Raw genomic sequence first — 13,909 nt, 5'->3', positions numbered from 1 at the left:
CAAGATCGTGTCATGCGCGGGCGCGATGATGATTACGTGGATAGCACAAAGCTCGAAGATGATTCTGATGAGATGATGGAAGAGCAATCGGACGATTCAGATGAGTTCCACGCCCTTCCGTCACTGCCTAATGCGTCGCTACGCACGGCTCTTGCAGAGAGATCGAGCGCCAAACGCAAGAATGATGAAGGGCATGGGGATGAATTTAAACGTACCAATAAGTCGGCAGCTTCAAGACGTGATCGTCAAATTCAGAAAGGAAATGCTTACAGCTGGGAGGCCACATATCAGCGTTCATGGGATCATGTCCAGGAAGACGAAAGCGGCAATTTGGAAAGTGCTGTTCGCCAAATAATCGACATAAACAAGCGTAAGAGGAGCTTGCGCGATAGCATACCGGTACAACGGGGTATTATACGTCACTTTGTTTTAATTCTAGATCTGAGTGAAGACATGAATGACCGCGATCTACGACCCACACGCTTTGACCTTACTTTGCAGCTTGCGCGCCAATTTGTGACTGAATACTTCGACCAAAACCCGATTGGGCAACTCGCTATAATCTGTGCGCGCGATGGCCTAGCTGAGCGTCTCTCACTTATGGGTGGTAACACATTCGACCACGGCGCTGTCTTGGCCAGTCGACGAAAACTTGAGCCGCGTGGTGAGCCAAGTATTCAGAATTCGCTGGAAATGGCGCGAAGCTCGCTTTCCCACTTACCAAGCTCGAATACCCGTGAAATTCTATATATATCAGCCTCACTCACTACTGTGGATCCCGGCAATATATACCAAACCATCGATAAGTTAGTTGAGGAGCATATCCAGGTTTCTGTTATTTCACTTGCCGCTGAGCTTCGAGTCTTTAAAGAACTGTGCACACGAACAGGAGGTGACTTCAATGTGGTTCTGAACGAGGATCATTACAAGGAACTTTTGATGAAGCACGTACCTCCTCGGGTCGTGACTGAGACTCCATCCACATCGACAGAGGAAAAGAAAAATGACTTGCTCGTTATGGGATTTCCCCGCCGTATCCCCTTTCATGCACCCCCTTCGTTTTGCGCGTGTCATGGCCGTCCGATGACTGGAACGAAAGGTTTATCATTCTCGGATAGAGGCTCTGCTCCAGTTGGATATACTTGTCCGAGATGCTCATCCCGTGTATGTCAAGTGCCCACGGATTGTCCGACGTGTGGTATTACTGTGATTATGAGTACTCACCTTGCCCGGAGTTATCACCACCTATTTCCTGTGCAAAACTATGAGCCAGTAGCTTGGGAAGCGTGCGTATCTATGACCTGACATCCAGTGTAACTGAATCCTCACCGTTATCCTGTTTCGCTTGTGCATTCCCATTCCCACCCCGTCCCAGTGACATAAACGAAGCGTCTGTCGCACGCACAACTATGGATGTAACATTAGCCCCTTCATCTCGCTACATGTGTCCGAAATGTCATCAGCACTTTTGTCTCGAGTGCGACGCATTTGTTCAAGAACACTTGCATACCTGTCCAGGCTGTACATGATTAGATCTTTTCCGCGCGTGCTGTACTATCATAGCGTTTCTGCCCCTGGGTCGCTGCACAGCCCAATTGAAGTGGAGGCTGGTTTCGACAAATTACAGCTTCAATGCTAGAAAGGACTGCGACATCTTTAGCTAAAACTGGTGGAGGTGGGTCATGCGTGGCAAAGACCCAGCGGCAAACTTTTTAGACTTCAAAGCATCTTTACCACGTAGGTTGCACACCCTTTGAGCAGCCTCTTGCTTCATTCACGAAGTAACAATTTACTGCGTGTAATTCGCGTACTTATTCTAGTGAAAAAAGAGGCATGCCTTCACCGCCCCCTCATCTTGATGATAAGAACCATGTATATCATCAGGTAGCGGACCAAAGCTATGTCACCGATATGTCTCAAGGGTCCCTCGATGACTCGCATCCTTCCATTTCGAATGGTGACAGAATTCGAACGCAGGAATCCAATTCAAACCAACAACAGCCGGCTCCGCCGATCACTTCATCGCTTGGTGTGCCTGCGACTTCTGCGACCTACTCATCACCACTTCGCTCGGACACTATTTTTACGGGACAGCGCGACGGCAGTGTAACCGGTATCTCGGATAATGGGCTCAATCGTAATGCATCAAAATCTGCACGTATTCATATCAATACCGGTAGTCAAGGTCCGACAATTACTGTATCTCAACCGCCTGTCTCACCTGTCGATTCAACAGTTGCTAACTCACCTATTACTACTGAGCCTAGGCAAAGAACAGGTATTCAACGTGCAAATCATCCAGGTCAGATAAGCTTGGAGGGACTCCGACCTCAAATGCCCGACATGTATGAGGGCAATGCACAGGGCCGAACTGGTGTCGTAAATGTAGAAGGGAACGACCACACTCGACTTGCTGCATTGGCTGAGGAGCTCGAGGATGAAGATAGTGAGGCGTTTTCAGATGCCCCACCTCCTGGCCATGTAATTATTCGTGACGAAGCTTTTCTTGGAGGCCAGCCCACGAATCCCCAAGAACTCAGGGAAAGAGATCCACAGCCCGCATACGATTATGGAGGTACCACCACGCCAGGTGCCACCTCTTCAGGCTCTTATGATCCTATGGATGACCTTGATCATGTGGATATTATTGAGGGCGAAACAGATGGCATGCCATCCAAACCACCCCGCTCGGCTCGAAAGAAGGTCTATGATCAAGGCAAGAAGGGATGGGGCTCGCTTCGCCAGATCTTTGGTATTAATTCAAACGAAAATAAGGAAGATTTGTCGGAAAAGGGTCTTTTCACCTCTGATGCTACTAACATGAAGAGTGTGCCAGTACAAACGTCATCCGGTCTCCGCGGTACGAAGCGTCGTCATCGTCCATCAGCCATTGAGCGTGAAGCTGCCAAACTTGTCTCAGCACACAAGATGCTTCATGGTCGTGGTGCTGATAGCAGCGATGAAGATGAAATGCATCTTCCTGGTTTTAATCGATCGCACCTTCCCGACTCAGAAGCCAGCACGCCCGATGCTCTCGAGACTGCCCAGCAAATGGACTCAAGACCTGTAGAAAGTGGCGGCGTTTTAGGCCAACTTTTAAAGCTCTATGACCAGCAGCAGACGGATGGAACGTCTCAGGTGTCTGACTCGCAAGCGCCTGAATCAGAAGCTGCGACTGAGCCTGATGCTACAGTACTTGGTGGTGGCTTAAATTTGATCGGTAACGAAGTTGTCGATGCTTATGGAAATCATGCCGCTATCCAGGATGTCGATCCAGAGGTATTAAAACAAGCTGCTGAATCCAAGCCCTCTACCGACTCATGGCGAGACTCCTCGCGTTATTCGCTGCAACGCTCGGGTGCAGGTCTGATTAATTTGGCGAACCAAAACATTGTAAATGTCTCGAATGCTGGACAAAGTGTCGTCAAGAATGTCGCGTCTGACGTTGGTTTGGACATAATGGACGAACGTCCTAAGGCTGCTCGCTCTGCAGCTGGTACCATTGGTGGCCTAATTGCTACATCTGGAAACTTGATTGGTGCGGTGAGTCCTTTGCACGCACAACTAGGACCGAATCCATCTCGTCCGGGTTTTACATTAGACCGTTATTTGCTTCCAGATATGAACGAAAAAACTCTGCGCCGCACTGCGAAAATTGTAGCTGAGGCCTCGCCTGTTCCCAAGAAGATGCGAACTGGTCCAACTGGTACTGTGCCACTAACACCCAACACATTCGCAGCCTATGTGCAGCAGGACTCGGGGGTTAATCCCTATTTTAGTGCAGCTGAGAGCAAGTCGATTGCTGGGAGTGCAACCGCGTCGTCAATGAAGCGTAGGGGCCAAGCCATTGGAAATGCGGGAAAAAATCTCATGCATCGCAAATGGCCGCATGGCTCAATGTCTGATGACGAGCAAAATCATCTCATGAATACGAACCCAGAGGAACTGGCGAGGCGTGAATGGAAAAAGAAGCTTCGTCGCCGCAAGGCTCGCAGCAAAAAGCAAGAAATCTTCATCACCATGCATGTCGCGGCCATTTTAAAGCGTCAAGAATTTCTTTTGAAGCTATCTCGCTGTTTGATGATGTTTGGTGCACCAACGCATCGTATCGAGCAACAAATTCAAGCTACCGCCAATGTACTGGAAGTTAACTGTCGCTGTGTGTATTTCCCATCGGTCATGCTCTTGTCTTTTGGTGATGAAAACACGCACACTTCCGAAACAAAAATTATCAAGCAGGGCAGTACCGTGGACTTGACAAAGCTGACTGACATGCACACTATCTATTGGAACGTCATTCATGATAAGATTGGTGTAGAACAAGGCTCCAAGCAACTGGACAATTTGATGCGACGCAAGCCAATGCTGCGCAAGTGGCAATTTGTTCTTGTCAGCGGCTTGGCATCCGCCTTTATTACTGTCGGTGAATGGGCATTCAACGGCTCGCTGCTTGATGCAATTGCCTCGTTCTGCTTAGGCTCCTTTATGTCTTTTTGCCAGCTTTCTATTACCTCTGAACTCTACTCCAACGTTTTCGAGATCGTGTTTGCTACATTGAATTCTTTCATTGCAATGGGTCTTCACCAAATTAGTCGTTATCATACACCTACTGGAGAGATTCATTATGGCCGCTACTTCTGTTACGAAGCTGTCATGGCGGGCTCGATTGTGATGATTCTTCCTGGTTTTATTGTTTTGACTGCAGCGTTGGAACTTCAATCAAAGAGTCTGGTATCTGGCTCCGTGCGGTTAGTCTATGCAATTATCTACTCCACGCTACTAGGTCTGGGTATAATGATCGGTGCACTTCCTCTGCTTGGAAGTGAAGGCGCGAATTTGACGAAGTGTAATGCACGTAAGCTAGACTTTCCGCACTGGTACAACACACCTCCAGGCCAGAATGCTTCGCCTTCTTTTGCTTGGGCCTTCTTAACAGTGCCAGGATACGCTCTGCTGCTGTCACTGCGTAATCAGGCCAAGGTGACTCGAAAAGAATTTCCTGCGATGGTCCTTATTGCCGTTTGTGGTTGGCTTGTGGCGAACTTTGCCACGATTGCTAATAAAGTGAACTCGAGTTGCAATGGTACGAAGGATGAGCACTGTCCTGTTCCTGAAGTATTGCAAAATCATTCATATCTGTATTCTGCGTTGGGTTCCTTCACGGTGGGTATACTTGCCAATATCTACGGCCGCTTTTTCGATGGACGCAGTTTCGTGGTGGCAGTGCCCGGTATTCTTTTCCAACTGCCTAGCGGTATGACTGGCTCTACTACTTTATGGAACTTTGCAACGCTTCAAGACGATGGCTCTGGATCAGGCAACACAGAGGTAACGTCTGGTCTGCAGATCGGTGCACAGCTGCTGAATATCTCGCTGGGTATAGCCATCGGTCTATTTGCTTCGTCCCTGCTGATGTTCTTCCTTGGAGGACACAGGGTCCGGGGAGGTGGTATGTTCTCTTTCTAAGTCTTTACGTGTCAATATCAACTTTGTAGGTCAGCAAAATACATAAACACATTGAATTGCATCGTGCGCTTGCTGATTCAGATTGAATGGCGCTAAAGTGTTTGCTCGAAGCGCGGTTCGGGCGCAATGATGTAGACAGTGGGTTGTACGTGACCCTTAAAGTATAAATGCTACAGCTTCTAGCCAAAGGGAAAATCACACACATAGCCATACATATCTAATTGAGCGGAATCGAAGCCTTTACTCGTGCTCTTCCACCTTCTGGTACCGAGTACTACTGCGAATGTCAGTGTGACACGAAATGAGAAATACATACCAGTATGGACAAGCCTTGGGACCTGGCTGGTCCTAATTTATGTCAGTGGATTCATGTGAGGTGAAGTACGCACCAGGTTAATGTATACGCGAGGGTGACCAAGTGGACCGTCGCCTTTAGATGTTAGCTCTTGACGGCAAAGCACTACATACCTCCATCGCAAGAAACAACGCGCTTGTTGGTGAAATGGATAGGTTGGTTGCTGACAAGCTCCATAGCGGATAAAGTTTGAGGCTGGAAGCGTGGGTCCATCTGTTCGAAGCGTGGTCCCTTCATAGCGTCCGACTTTGGGCGCTGAGACTCACTCCATACTCCAGCCCGATTAGGAGCCTGATCCGTTCCATATTCCTCCAAGGACTGAGGGTTGCTGGGCTTTGCAACAGGTGTCTCGACATTCGAGACAATGGCGCTGCCCTCAACCTTCGGGCGAACAAACTCACCACGGGCCTTGTAAGGCGTGGCAACTTGCTCCTTTGTGGGAAGTGATTCAAAGCGAGCTGCGCATGACGAAAAGGAACGGAAAGCAAATGTTTGGGCACGGAGTGCGCGGGTTGGCGCAACCAAAACTCGACCGAGCATGACTTCGTGTGGGTGGAACCAACGGGAGAAACGACTGTGTCGCGCACACCCACCGATGTGTGCCGAGTAGATCACGTGATACTAAAATCGACGAGCGCACAACGCCCCCTTGAGTTGAGCTGAGGACAGATTTGACTGGCGCTCTTAACTTGAGTGCAAGATCTCGACTTTCAGTGGCATCAAACAACTAGCAAAATAGCCATATGAGTGAGAAACAAGATATGAAAATGAGTACACTCGACATTCCAAGAGAAAAGACTACTAGCAAGAAGTGGAATGAACGAATGCAACATCGTCAAAAGATGCACAGCATCAAGACAAGGGAGCGTGAAATGAAACAAGCTAAGGAAGAAGAGTCTGAACGTCGAAGTCAAGTCCGGAAGGAACGCGCCTTTAAAGCCGCTGAAAAGGAGCGCTTAGAAGCGATGGCTGCTAGGGTACGCATCTTGCTTTTTACAGGGAAGCCCATGCTGACACAGTGATTTTTGATTTCGCAGATGAGCGCGAAGAAAGCTTTGCGTCATGCCCGCCGCATGGGTCGTACCAAAAAGGTAGCCCATTAACTTATACCCGTATTTTGTTGCTCGATCGTATAACACCAACATATGTATGATACATAGCTTTAATAAACGGCTTACACCATGGGCGAGGCGATAGGTATCAATCAATTTGCGGAAGCGCCAAACGGATCATGACAGAGCGCGTGCCCTCCACACGTGCTTCGAAGCCACCTGGTACGCTAGGCTAGTTGGTGACGTCGATCTTCATGTCTGTCAAGAGTGGCGCATCTCAGTTGTACGATGCAGATGCACCTTTCCTAGTGGAATCCTACCAGAATGTTAGTGATGAAGCAGGTGGAAAAGATCTTTTACCGTCCTATTCGTACAATACAACACCGCACACGCCGGGACAGCCGCGATCATGGGACGAGGCTGCGCGTGCGCCGACGAACCCGATTCGTCCGACCATACCAGGCGCTCCTGGTCATGTATATGCGGATGTGAACGAAGACAATCCCTACCTAGGAGTGGGCGGTGCGCCATCGATTGCACCGGCTCCTCTTAATGCTACCATTACTGGCTACGCTACAGGTCTGGGTTGGGAACTTAGCAAGTTGTGTGCTATGGCGTATGCCATCCCACCTTTTTCAAGTGTGCTTTTACTACTATGGGAGACGCAAAATGTGCGTATGCTCTTCTCTAGGCTAACTCCAGGATCTTGCTCGTTTCCACGCTTACCAAGCTGGTTTTGGCGGTGCGATCGTGCTCGTGGGTGCATGGGTTCTCAGGAATATATTTGGTCTGCGCTGGTTTGTTTGGCTACTAACGCGCTTGTGCCTTTTTGGATCATGGTATTGCGCGTACGTTGATAACGGCACTAAACTCAGCTACATCGCGCACCGCTCTGCCACGTCGCTCGAACGTGAGCCATTCCTGCCTGTGCTGGGCAACTACGCCGTGCGATGCGTCGGCGACGAATAGATAAGCACAAAGTAGTCAATAAGGCTATCGCGAAGCACGTGTATGTTTACTTCGCGGACTGAGGTATCGCATTGATTTGGCGACTAACAAAAGCCGACGCCGCAAATACAAGCAGGACGGCCAGCGTCACACAGAAAGGCTTGCGCAGATATGTCGTGATCGGCAGTGTATATTCCACAAATACTGGCATGGCATTCATGAAGGAGCACTTAGCCCGCGTGATGCTAATCGTCGGACGGCCAACGGTATCCAAATACGAAGGATATCGGCTTGTGTGCACATTATCGACCTTGAATGGCAGAGAGACTTTGATGTCCTGGGCACCTTCAGGTAACGAAATAGTTAGTGTTGCGTTTTCAATTGAGGCCGTCTTGGGAGATATCAAGAATGGGACGGCAATGCGGGTGCGCCAAGGCTTGGCTGGGTTGAAACGTGCAATACCGCTTTTACTCATTCTCTCGTTCCATCCCACCGTAAACGTGTAATTCCATCCACCAAGGACAGGGTAGCGGGGCCGAATATCTAAGCGGCGAGGTGTCCCAGCTACCTTGGGCGATGCCTTGAGGTTCGACGTTGAGACATTGCCAGTCGCATCCACATAGTACACACCCTCTGCACTCCCCGGTAGACTCAGCGGAATCGACTGAATTTGTGACGTCTTCTCCAGCAGAGGATTCATGTGCATGTTGATCATGTTTTGGGAGCGGCTAAAACAGCCTTTGAGCCTTGGACCGACATTTTGGAGCCAAATATAATCGTGTGTGGCCATGTTGTCACCCCAGTGACTTATTTCCACATGGCGTTGGTACTTCTTGTAAGACACCAGAGGTTTGCTGTACGCAAAATGAACGTGGCCTTGGGGCACAGGCTCCGAGTCTGCCGTATAGGGCTGCAGATCAGTGAATGGGCCAAATTGCACTGCGTTTCCCAGCTGCGACGAAGTCACTGGCGCCTTGAATGTGAGAATAGGGTCAGGTGAGTTAATGAACACTGTGGCCGATGCTGTCACATAAGGTGTACGGGGCTGAGCATCACCGTCCCAAGTAAGGAGTTGCAGATCGCCTTGTTTAAGTTCTTTAGGCAAAGGCGACGCTTGGTGCAAAAACACGCCCTTGATACTGAGAGAGACGTCGCTCTTCTCCTTCATTGGAATATTCATAGCGTATTGATATGTGTCTTGCTGATCACCCAGAGGTCCTAACGGCATCACCTCCAATTGTGAATGAGTGCTGTTTTGCTCCAATGATGCCGTCAGCATGGAGAGGCCGTCATGCTCCTGACGGGAGAGATAGAAAAGGTACGTGGCACTACCCTCCGGTCCGATCTCAGCAGGTGTGGCCTTAATGTCCAGCTCTACGACACTCACAGCACCGCCAAGATCCAGCTTCTTAGAGTATGACTCCTGCGTCCATTCTGTCTCAGCTGCAGCGCATGCTGACATGTGTCCTAGCAGACACACGGCCATATAGACCAAAAGAGTAAACACCGACAGCCTTATACCAGTCTTTTGCATTCTGCACTGCCTGGTTGACAAGATAGCCAAAGACTTGGTGCGGCCAATGCGTTCGTCCGCGCTGAATAGCCCTGGCCGGGCCTGGATGAGTGTATTTTAGTAAATAAGTGGGCGTGATCAAACGCACGTCAGGTCGCGTCCATTCATTCCATACACGAATACTATGAGCGCGACTAAGCCAACCAAGCCCAGTAACAAGGAGTCAGCAGGTTCTCAAGAGGCAAACGAAAAGAAACATCAGGTTCCTACGCTGGGTGCTCTTGATGAAGATGACGAATTTGAGGAGTTTGAGGCAGATGGTTCGTACATGCTGCATAAATATACTTACGCACTATCTCAACAGACTGGCCAGACCAAGACACTATTGTTGGAAAGGATAACACTAGTGACCAACCTTCAGGTGCTGCCACAGTCTCTCTTGATATGAGTGGTTCCGCTCGTTCGGGTGGTGACCACCTTTGGGAAGACAATTGGGATGATGATGATATCGAGGATGAATTCAGTGTGGCTTTACGGTATGTATGAAGCGGATGTGTTCATGAGACTCGCTCGTTGTTATTCTCAACACGCGCTCAATCATCGAATAGCAAAGATTCTAACACTCCCAGTGCCGAGCTAGCCAAGACGGATACCGTCCAGCCTATGTCTACATAAGCTTCTATGCTACTACTAGTTCAAAGGACCCGCTTGCTTTGTACCACGGTCAAACTTAAATCCTCCATGCAGCTAGTGCACTATATATATCCTCATATCATGTAACAAAAAGCACTATTTCATGTCCCTCGACTATGTCTCGCTTAAGGCATCCAAGGTGCATGACTATTCTCATCAGCCACACAAACGTCCCTCGGCCCTCATGCAGCGCTAGCGAAGGCAACAGAATGAAGTGGAGCGATGCTCACGTGACATCATCGGCAGCAAATCGCGTTCACGCCGCGATGGTATCGCTTGACGGCACACATGCAAGCAGGCGAAGCAGTCGGGGCCATCAGTGCTGAACAAGCACAGCGTGAGGCAGACTTTGCTCAGTATTCTGCTGAGCATGAGGATTCTAGAGAAGGACGAGAGGCCGACACGGAAGATGCTGACTTGGAGGCGATGAAACAGCGCGTGGCTGAAATGGAAGCAGAAGCTGCTAAGCTTCGTGAAATGAACGAGACAGCTGAGCAAGATATTCAAGGAAGCGCTTCAGTGGCTGCGCATCCCACAGATGAAGAGAAAATGGAAGTGGACAGTCGCAGTATCTATGTGGGCAACGTGGACTATGGTGCTACGCCGGAAGAAATCCAGCAGCACTTTCAAAGCTGTGGCACAATTAATCGTGTCACCATATTGTGTGACAAGTTTACTGGTCATCCGAAAGGATTCGCATACGTTGAGTTTGCTGACGCGAATTTTGTTGAGAATGCGGCAGTATTGAATGAATCACTCTTTCGTGGTCGACTGCTTAAAGTAACGCCTAAACGGACAAACGTCCCTGGCGTAGGTTTTCGCGGACGTGGACGCGGACGCGGGCGTGGTGGCTGGTACCGTGGTGGATTCCGCGGCGGATACCGAGGCCGTGGCTCTTGGCGAGGCCGTGGCCGTTTTTGGTAAGCAGACAAGCTCAACGTACATACCACACACCTCATCGCTAGCAAAAAATGATATAACTAGGCTTAGCTACATTCAAGACTGGAGACATTGTTCATGGGTTTGATCATTGTTGTGAAATAAGAGCCTGCGGTCGTGAACTGTACAAGAGAGGCGACCGACGTAATGGCGTTCAACATAATCTATGTAGGCACGGTGGATATTTCAGAGACTTCATTGTCTTGTCTCGAGCCTTTTGGCGAGATTGTATTCTTCACGTCATCTGAAAACACTTTGACACGGGAAGTAGCATAGTCTGAGGGCGACTGGGCAGCTACAGACAGCTTCTCTTGAGAGTCTGTATCTGAAGCCGCGGACTCTTTGCTCTCAAGAAGCCATTTGAGCTCTCCTGGAAGTTTTTCCACATCGCGGAGCCAGCCATTTTTATCGGCCAACGCCCATAGTATTTGGACTGAGTGCACCAGTTGTGGATAGGGTGTAGAATTCAGGACAGTCGATTCAGGTAGGGAAGGCGACTGACTCGCAGTCAGTGAATTTCCATCTGTCACGCCGTCACCTTGAAGTTTCTTGTTCAACACATCCAACTGTTCAGAAAGTTGACTGATTTCATCCCTTAAATTATCCCGTTCGTTTGCACGGCTTCGGCTACCGCGATATGTTTCTCCAATAATAATGAGGGCAGCTACGGCGAAGAGAAAGCCTTCTGAGATAGCATTCGCACCATTCGAAATAGCCTTGGCATCATTCAACGGGCGAATCTTGTACTTTTCAGAGCCAGGAAGTAGGTTCTGCCGAAGTCGAGATTCTGTGCGATGCATGCTTTGGGCAAGCGAAATACAAACCTTACGGAAGCTCTCATGATGTGCAGCCTGATTTTTGATTTGCGTTGCGATGGGCTTGGCCAGAGTACGTATTGTTAACGACACAATCTTGGCACTTGCCATGGTTCATGTACGATGTCAGCCCCACTCAAGATCGGTGGCGCTCCTGTCCCGTCGTCAAACCTCCACGTATAGGGACAAATTTCAGCGCTTCTATATATAGTGAAGTACGTACAGGGAGATCGTCCTAGTCCTAGCCTACGCCTGTGATAAGTGCTCAGCCAGACCATTGAATCGAGTTGAGATCGATACCTTCCTGGACCATTTCCCAAAGAGGACTCAAGTCACGCAGGCGCTGCACAACTGCCACAATCTTGTCGCACACAAAGTCAATCTCTTGTTCTGTCGTGAAGCGACCGATACCAAAGCGCAGGCTGGAATGAGCATTCGCATCATCCAATCCAAGAGCGCGCAGTACATACGAAGGCTCCAGAGACGCCGAAGTACATGCTGAGCCGGACGAAAGGCAAATGTCTTTCAGAGCCATCAAAAGCGATTCGCCCTCGATATACTGGAATGTGAGATTCGTACAGCCCGGGTAACCATCCGGGTCACCGTTCAAAAGTACCATCTCTACACGAGACAGAATATTTTCACGCAAACGCTTCGAAAGCGCGAGCACATGGGCATGGTCAAACTGAGAGGGTTAGTATGCATTGTTCTAAGCTTGGGGCATGGGAATGGCGTCTCAAGTTCCCTGCAGTAGCTGGTCCTCCATCATTCGAATAGTCTGGTAATCGAATCATATCACTCAGCTGCACTAAAGAAATCGACTCAAACATCATTTCCATAGTACCAGCAAAGGAGATATGTAGCATGCACAAAAGGGACCGCGTGCCGGTATCATCTTTGACGCCATTCCACGCGCATAAATATACGTACCGCCATTTCTTTCTTTGCGATGCGTGCAGCCTCACCGAAACCAACCACAAGAGGCGTGGCGAGTGTTCCGCTGCGAAGACCACGCTCTTGACCACCGCCACTCATTAGTGGTTCCAGGCGCACACGCGGGCGGCGACGGACAAATGCCGCACCTATACCCATAGGACCATATATCTTATGAGCAGAAAGACTCATTAAGTCAATGCCAGCTTCATTGACATCGATGGGAATCTTGCCCACAGCCTGTGCGGCATCTGTGTGAAAAAAGGGCTTGGGTACACCCTTGCCCAGTTGCTTGCAAAGCTCATGTCCTTCCGTCTTAAGAATGTCGCCAATTTCTTTGATTGGCTGAATGACACCTGTTTCATTGTTGACAGTCATAATGGAAACGATACTGGTCGTTGGGCGAAGTTCCTTACGAAGCGTGTCCAAGTCAATCTGACCATTTGATTGAACTGGCAGGTATGTTACTTCGAAACCTTGCTCTTGCAGTGACCGACAAGAATCCAGCACACATTTGTGCTCTGTTTGCGTGGTGATAATGTGGTTTTTTTTGGCACGGTAGAAATTTGCCACACCCTTCAAAATCATGTTGTTGCTCTCCGTCGCACCCGAAGTGAAGATAATTTCTTTCGAATCAGCACCAATAAGTTCAGCAACATGGTTACGAGCCTCACTCGTTGCTGATTCTGTCTCCCATCCGTACGCATGTGTTCGAGAATGCGGGTTGCCATATTGCTCGACATAGTAGGGCATCATGGCGTCCAGCACACGAGGGTCCACAGGCGTAGTAGACTGCGCATCCATATAGATGGGTCGATTCGCCGAGCGAGTAACTTCTTTTTTATCGAAAACCCGCTCAAGAAGCTGGTCGTTTGACAGGGGACCATCGCGTTCTACTCCTGACACAGTGGCCAAATGATCAGCGGGAGATGGTCGAGACGGAGTCACATAGCCACGCCTTACTCCGTGCACAGCCTGCAGCATTGACATTCTGCATGGTGCGATGGCACGCAAGCTCACGCCCTTTCGTATTGCAAACGCAATCATGGCCTTGAGCGATAGGGTCTTGGCCAAGGAAACGGCGACGGACCAGCACAGCGTGCATGCTTTTTCGGCCGAGAATTCAAGGCGTTATTTAATCACGCCTACGGGCGTAGCACGACACGCGCATGTCAAAGAGGACCGGGCGACCGCG

The 13,909-nt window shown here is 49.5% G+C and overlaps 10 protein-coding genes across 10 annotated transcripts; 6 read left to right on the top strand and 4 right to left on the bottom strand.

The window, feature by feature from the left end:
* Positions 1 to 12: 12 nt before the first annotated feature.
* On the top strand, positions 13 to 1,529 carry MRET_0044 (transcription initiation factor TFIIH subunit 2; the record flags this gene model as incomplete). Its single annotated transcript, XM_027626671.1, has 2 exons — positions 13 to 1,286; positions 1,313 to 1,529. The coding sequence occupies 2 exons, from the start codon at positions 13 to 15 to the stop codon at positions 1,527 to 1,529; spliced, it is 1,491 nt and encodes a 496-aa protein (XP_027483124.1).
* A 304-nt stretch (positions 1,530 to 1,833) lies between these two features.
* MRET_0043 (pheromone-regulated membrane protein) lies at positions 1,834 to 5,466 on the top strand (the record flags this gene model as incomplete). Its single annotated transcript, XM_027626670.1, has 1 exon — positions 1,834 to 5,466. One exon carries the CDS (start codon positions 1,834 to 1,836, stop codon positions 5,464 to 5,466), a length of 3,633 nt encoding a protein of 1,210 aa, XP_027483129.1.
* A 240-nt stretch (positions 5,467 to 5,706) lies between these two features.
* On the bottom strand, positions 5,707 to 6,361 carry MRET_0042 (NADH dehydrogenase (ubiquinone) Fe-S protein 6; the record flags this gene model as incomplete). Its single annotated transcript, XM_027626669.1, has 4 exons — positions 5,707 to 5,743; positions 5,783 to 5,814; positions 5,856 to 5,896; positions 5,935 to 6,361. The coding sequence occupies 4 exons, from the start codon at positions 6,359 to 6,361 to the stop codon at positions 5,707 to 5,709; spliced, it is 537 nt and encodes a 178-aa protein (XP_027483130.1).
* A 203-nt stretch (positions 6,362 to 6,564) lies between these two features.
* Positions 6,565 to 6,924, top strand: MRET_0041 (rRNA-processing protein CGR1; the record flags this gene model as incomplete). Its single annotated transcript, XM_027626668.1, has 2 exons — positions 6,565 to 6,798; positions 6,859 to 6,924. 2 exons carry the CDS (start codon positions 6,565 to 6,567, stop codon positions 6,922 to 6,924), a joined length of 300 nt encoding a protein of 99 aa, XP_027483127.1.
* Positions 6,925 to 7,127: 203 nt separating this feature from the next.
* On the top strand, positions 7,128 to 7,842 carry MRET_0040 (Tic20-like protein; the record flags this gene model as incomplete). The annotated part of the gene is made up of 3 exons (XM_027626667.1): positions 7,128 to 7,544; positions 7,576 to 7,721; positions 7,749 to 7,842. The coding sequence occupies 3 exons, from the start codon at positions 7,128 to 7,130 to the stop codon at positions 7,840 to 7,842; spliced, it is 657 nt and encodes a 218-aa protein (XP_027483128.1).
* A 46-nt stretch (positions 7,843 to 7,888) lies between these two features.
* On the bottom strand, positions 7,889 to 9,355 carry MRET_0039 (oligosaccharyltransferase complex subunit alpha (ribophorin I); the record flags this gene model as incomplete). Its single annotated transcript, XM_027626666.1, has 1 exon — positions 7,889 to 9,355. The coding sequence occupies one exon, from the start codon at positions 9,353 to 9,355 to the stop codon at positions 7,889 to 7,891; it is 1,467 nt and encodes a 488-aa protein (XP_027483055.1).
* A 163-nt stretch (positions 9,356 to 9,518) lies between these two features.
* MRET_0038 (26 proteasome complex subunit DSS1) lies at positions 9,519 to 10,009 on the top strand (the record flags this gene model as incomplete). The annotated part of the gene is made up of 3 exons (XM_027626665.1): positions 9,519 to 9,654; positions 9,699 to 9,870; positions 9,964 to 10,009. 3 exons carry the CDS (start codon positions 9,519 to 9,521, stop codon positions 10,007 to 10,009), a joined length of 354 nt encoding a protein of 117 aa, XP_027483054.1.
* A 306-nt stretch (positions 10,010 to 10,315) lies between these two features.
* On the top strand, positions 10,316 to 10,951 carry MRET_0037 (polyadenylate-binding protein 2; the record flags this gene model as incomplete). Its single annotated transcript, XM_027626664.1, has 1 exon — positions 10,316 to 10,951. The coding sequence occupies one exon, from the start codon at positions 10,316 to 10,318 to the stop codon at positions 10,949 to 10,951; it is 636 nt and encodes a 211-aa protein (XP_027483064.1).
* Positions 10,952 to 11,130: 179 nt separating this feature from the next.
* On the bottom strand, positions 11,131 to 11,892 carry MRET_0036 (optic atrophy 3 protein (OPA3); the record flags this gene model as incomplete). The annotated part of the gene is made up of 1 exon (XM_027626663.1): positions 11,131 to 11,892. The coding sequence occupies one exon, from the start codon at positions 11,890 to 11,892 to the stop codon at positions 11,131 to 11,133; it is 762 nt and encodes a 253-aa protein (XP_027483063.1).
* A 154-nt stretch (positions 11,893 to 12,046) lies between these two features.
* On the bottom strand, positions 12,047 to 13,761 carry MRET_0035 (cysteine desulfurase; the record flags this gene model as incomplete). The annotated part of the gene is made up of 2 exons (XM_027626662.1): positions 12,047 to 12,466; positions 12,712 to 13,761. The coding sequence occupies 2 exons, from the start codon at positions 13,759 to 13,761 to the stop codon at positions 12,047 to 12,049; spliced, it is 1,470 nt and encodes a 489-aa protein (XP_027483062.1).
* Positions 13,762 to 13,909: the final 148 nt, after the last annotated feature.

This window comes from Malassezia restricta, chromosome I (genome assembly GCF_003290485.1).
Source record: "Malassezia restricta chromosome I, complete sequence".
NCBI lineage: Eukaryota > Fungi > Basidiomycota > Malasseziomycetes > Malasseziales > Malasseziaceae > Malassezia > Malassezia restricta.
The sequence above is the reverse complement of the archived record's forward strand: the minus strand, read 5'-3'. Positions and strand labels throughout refer to the sequence as shown.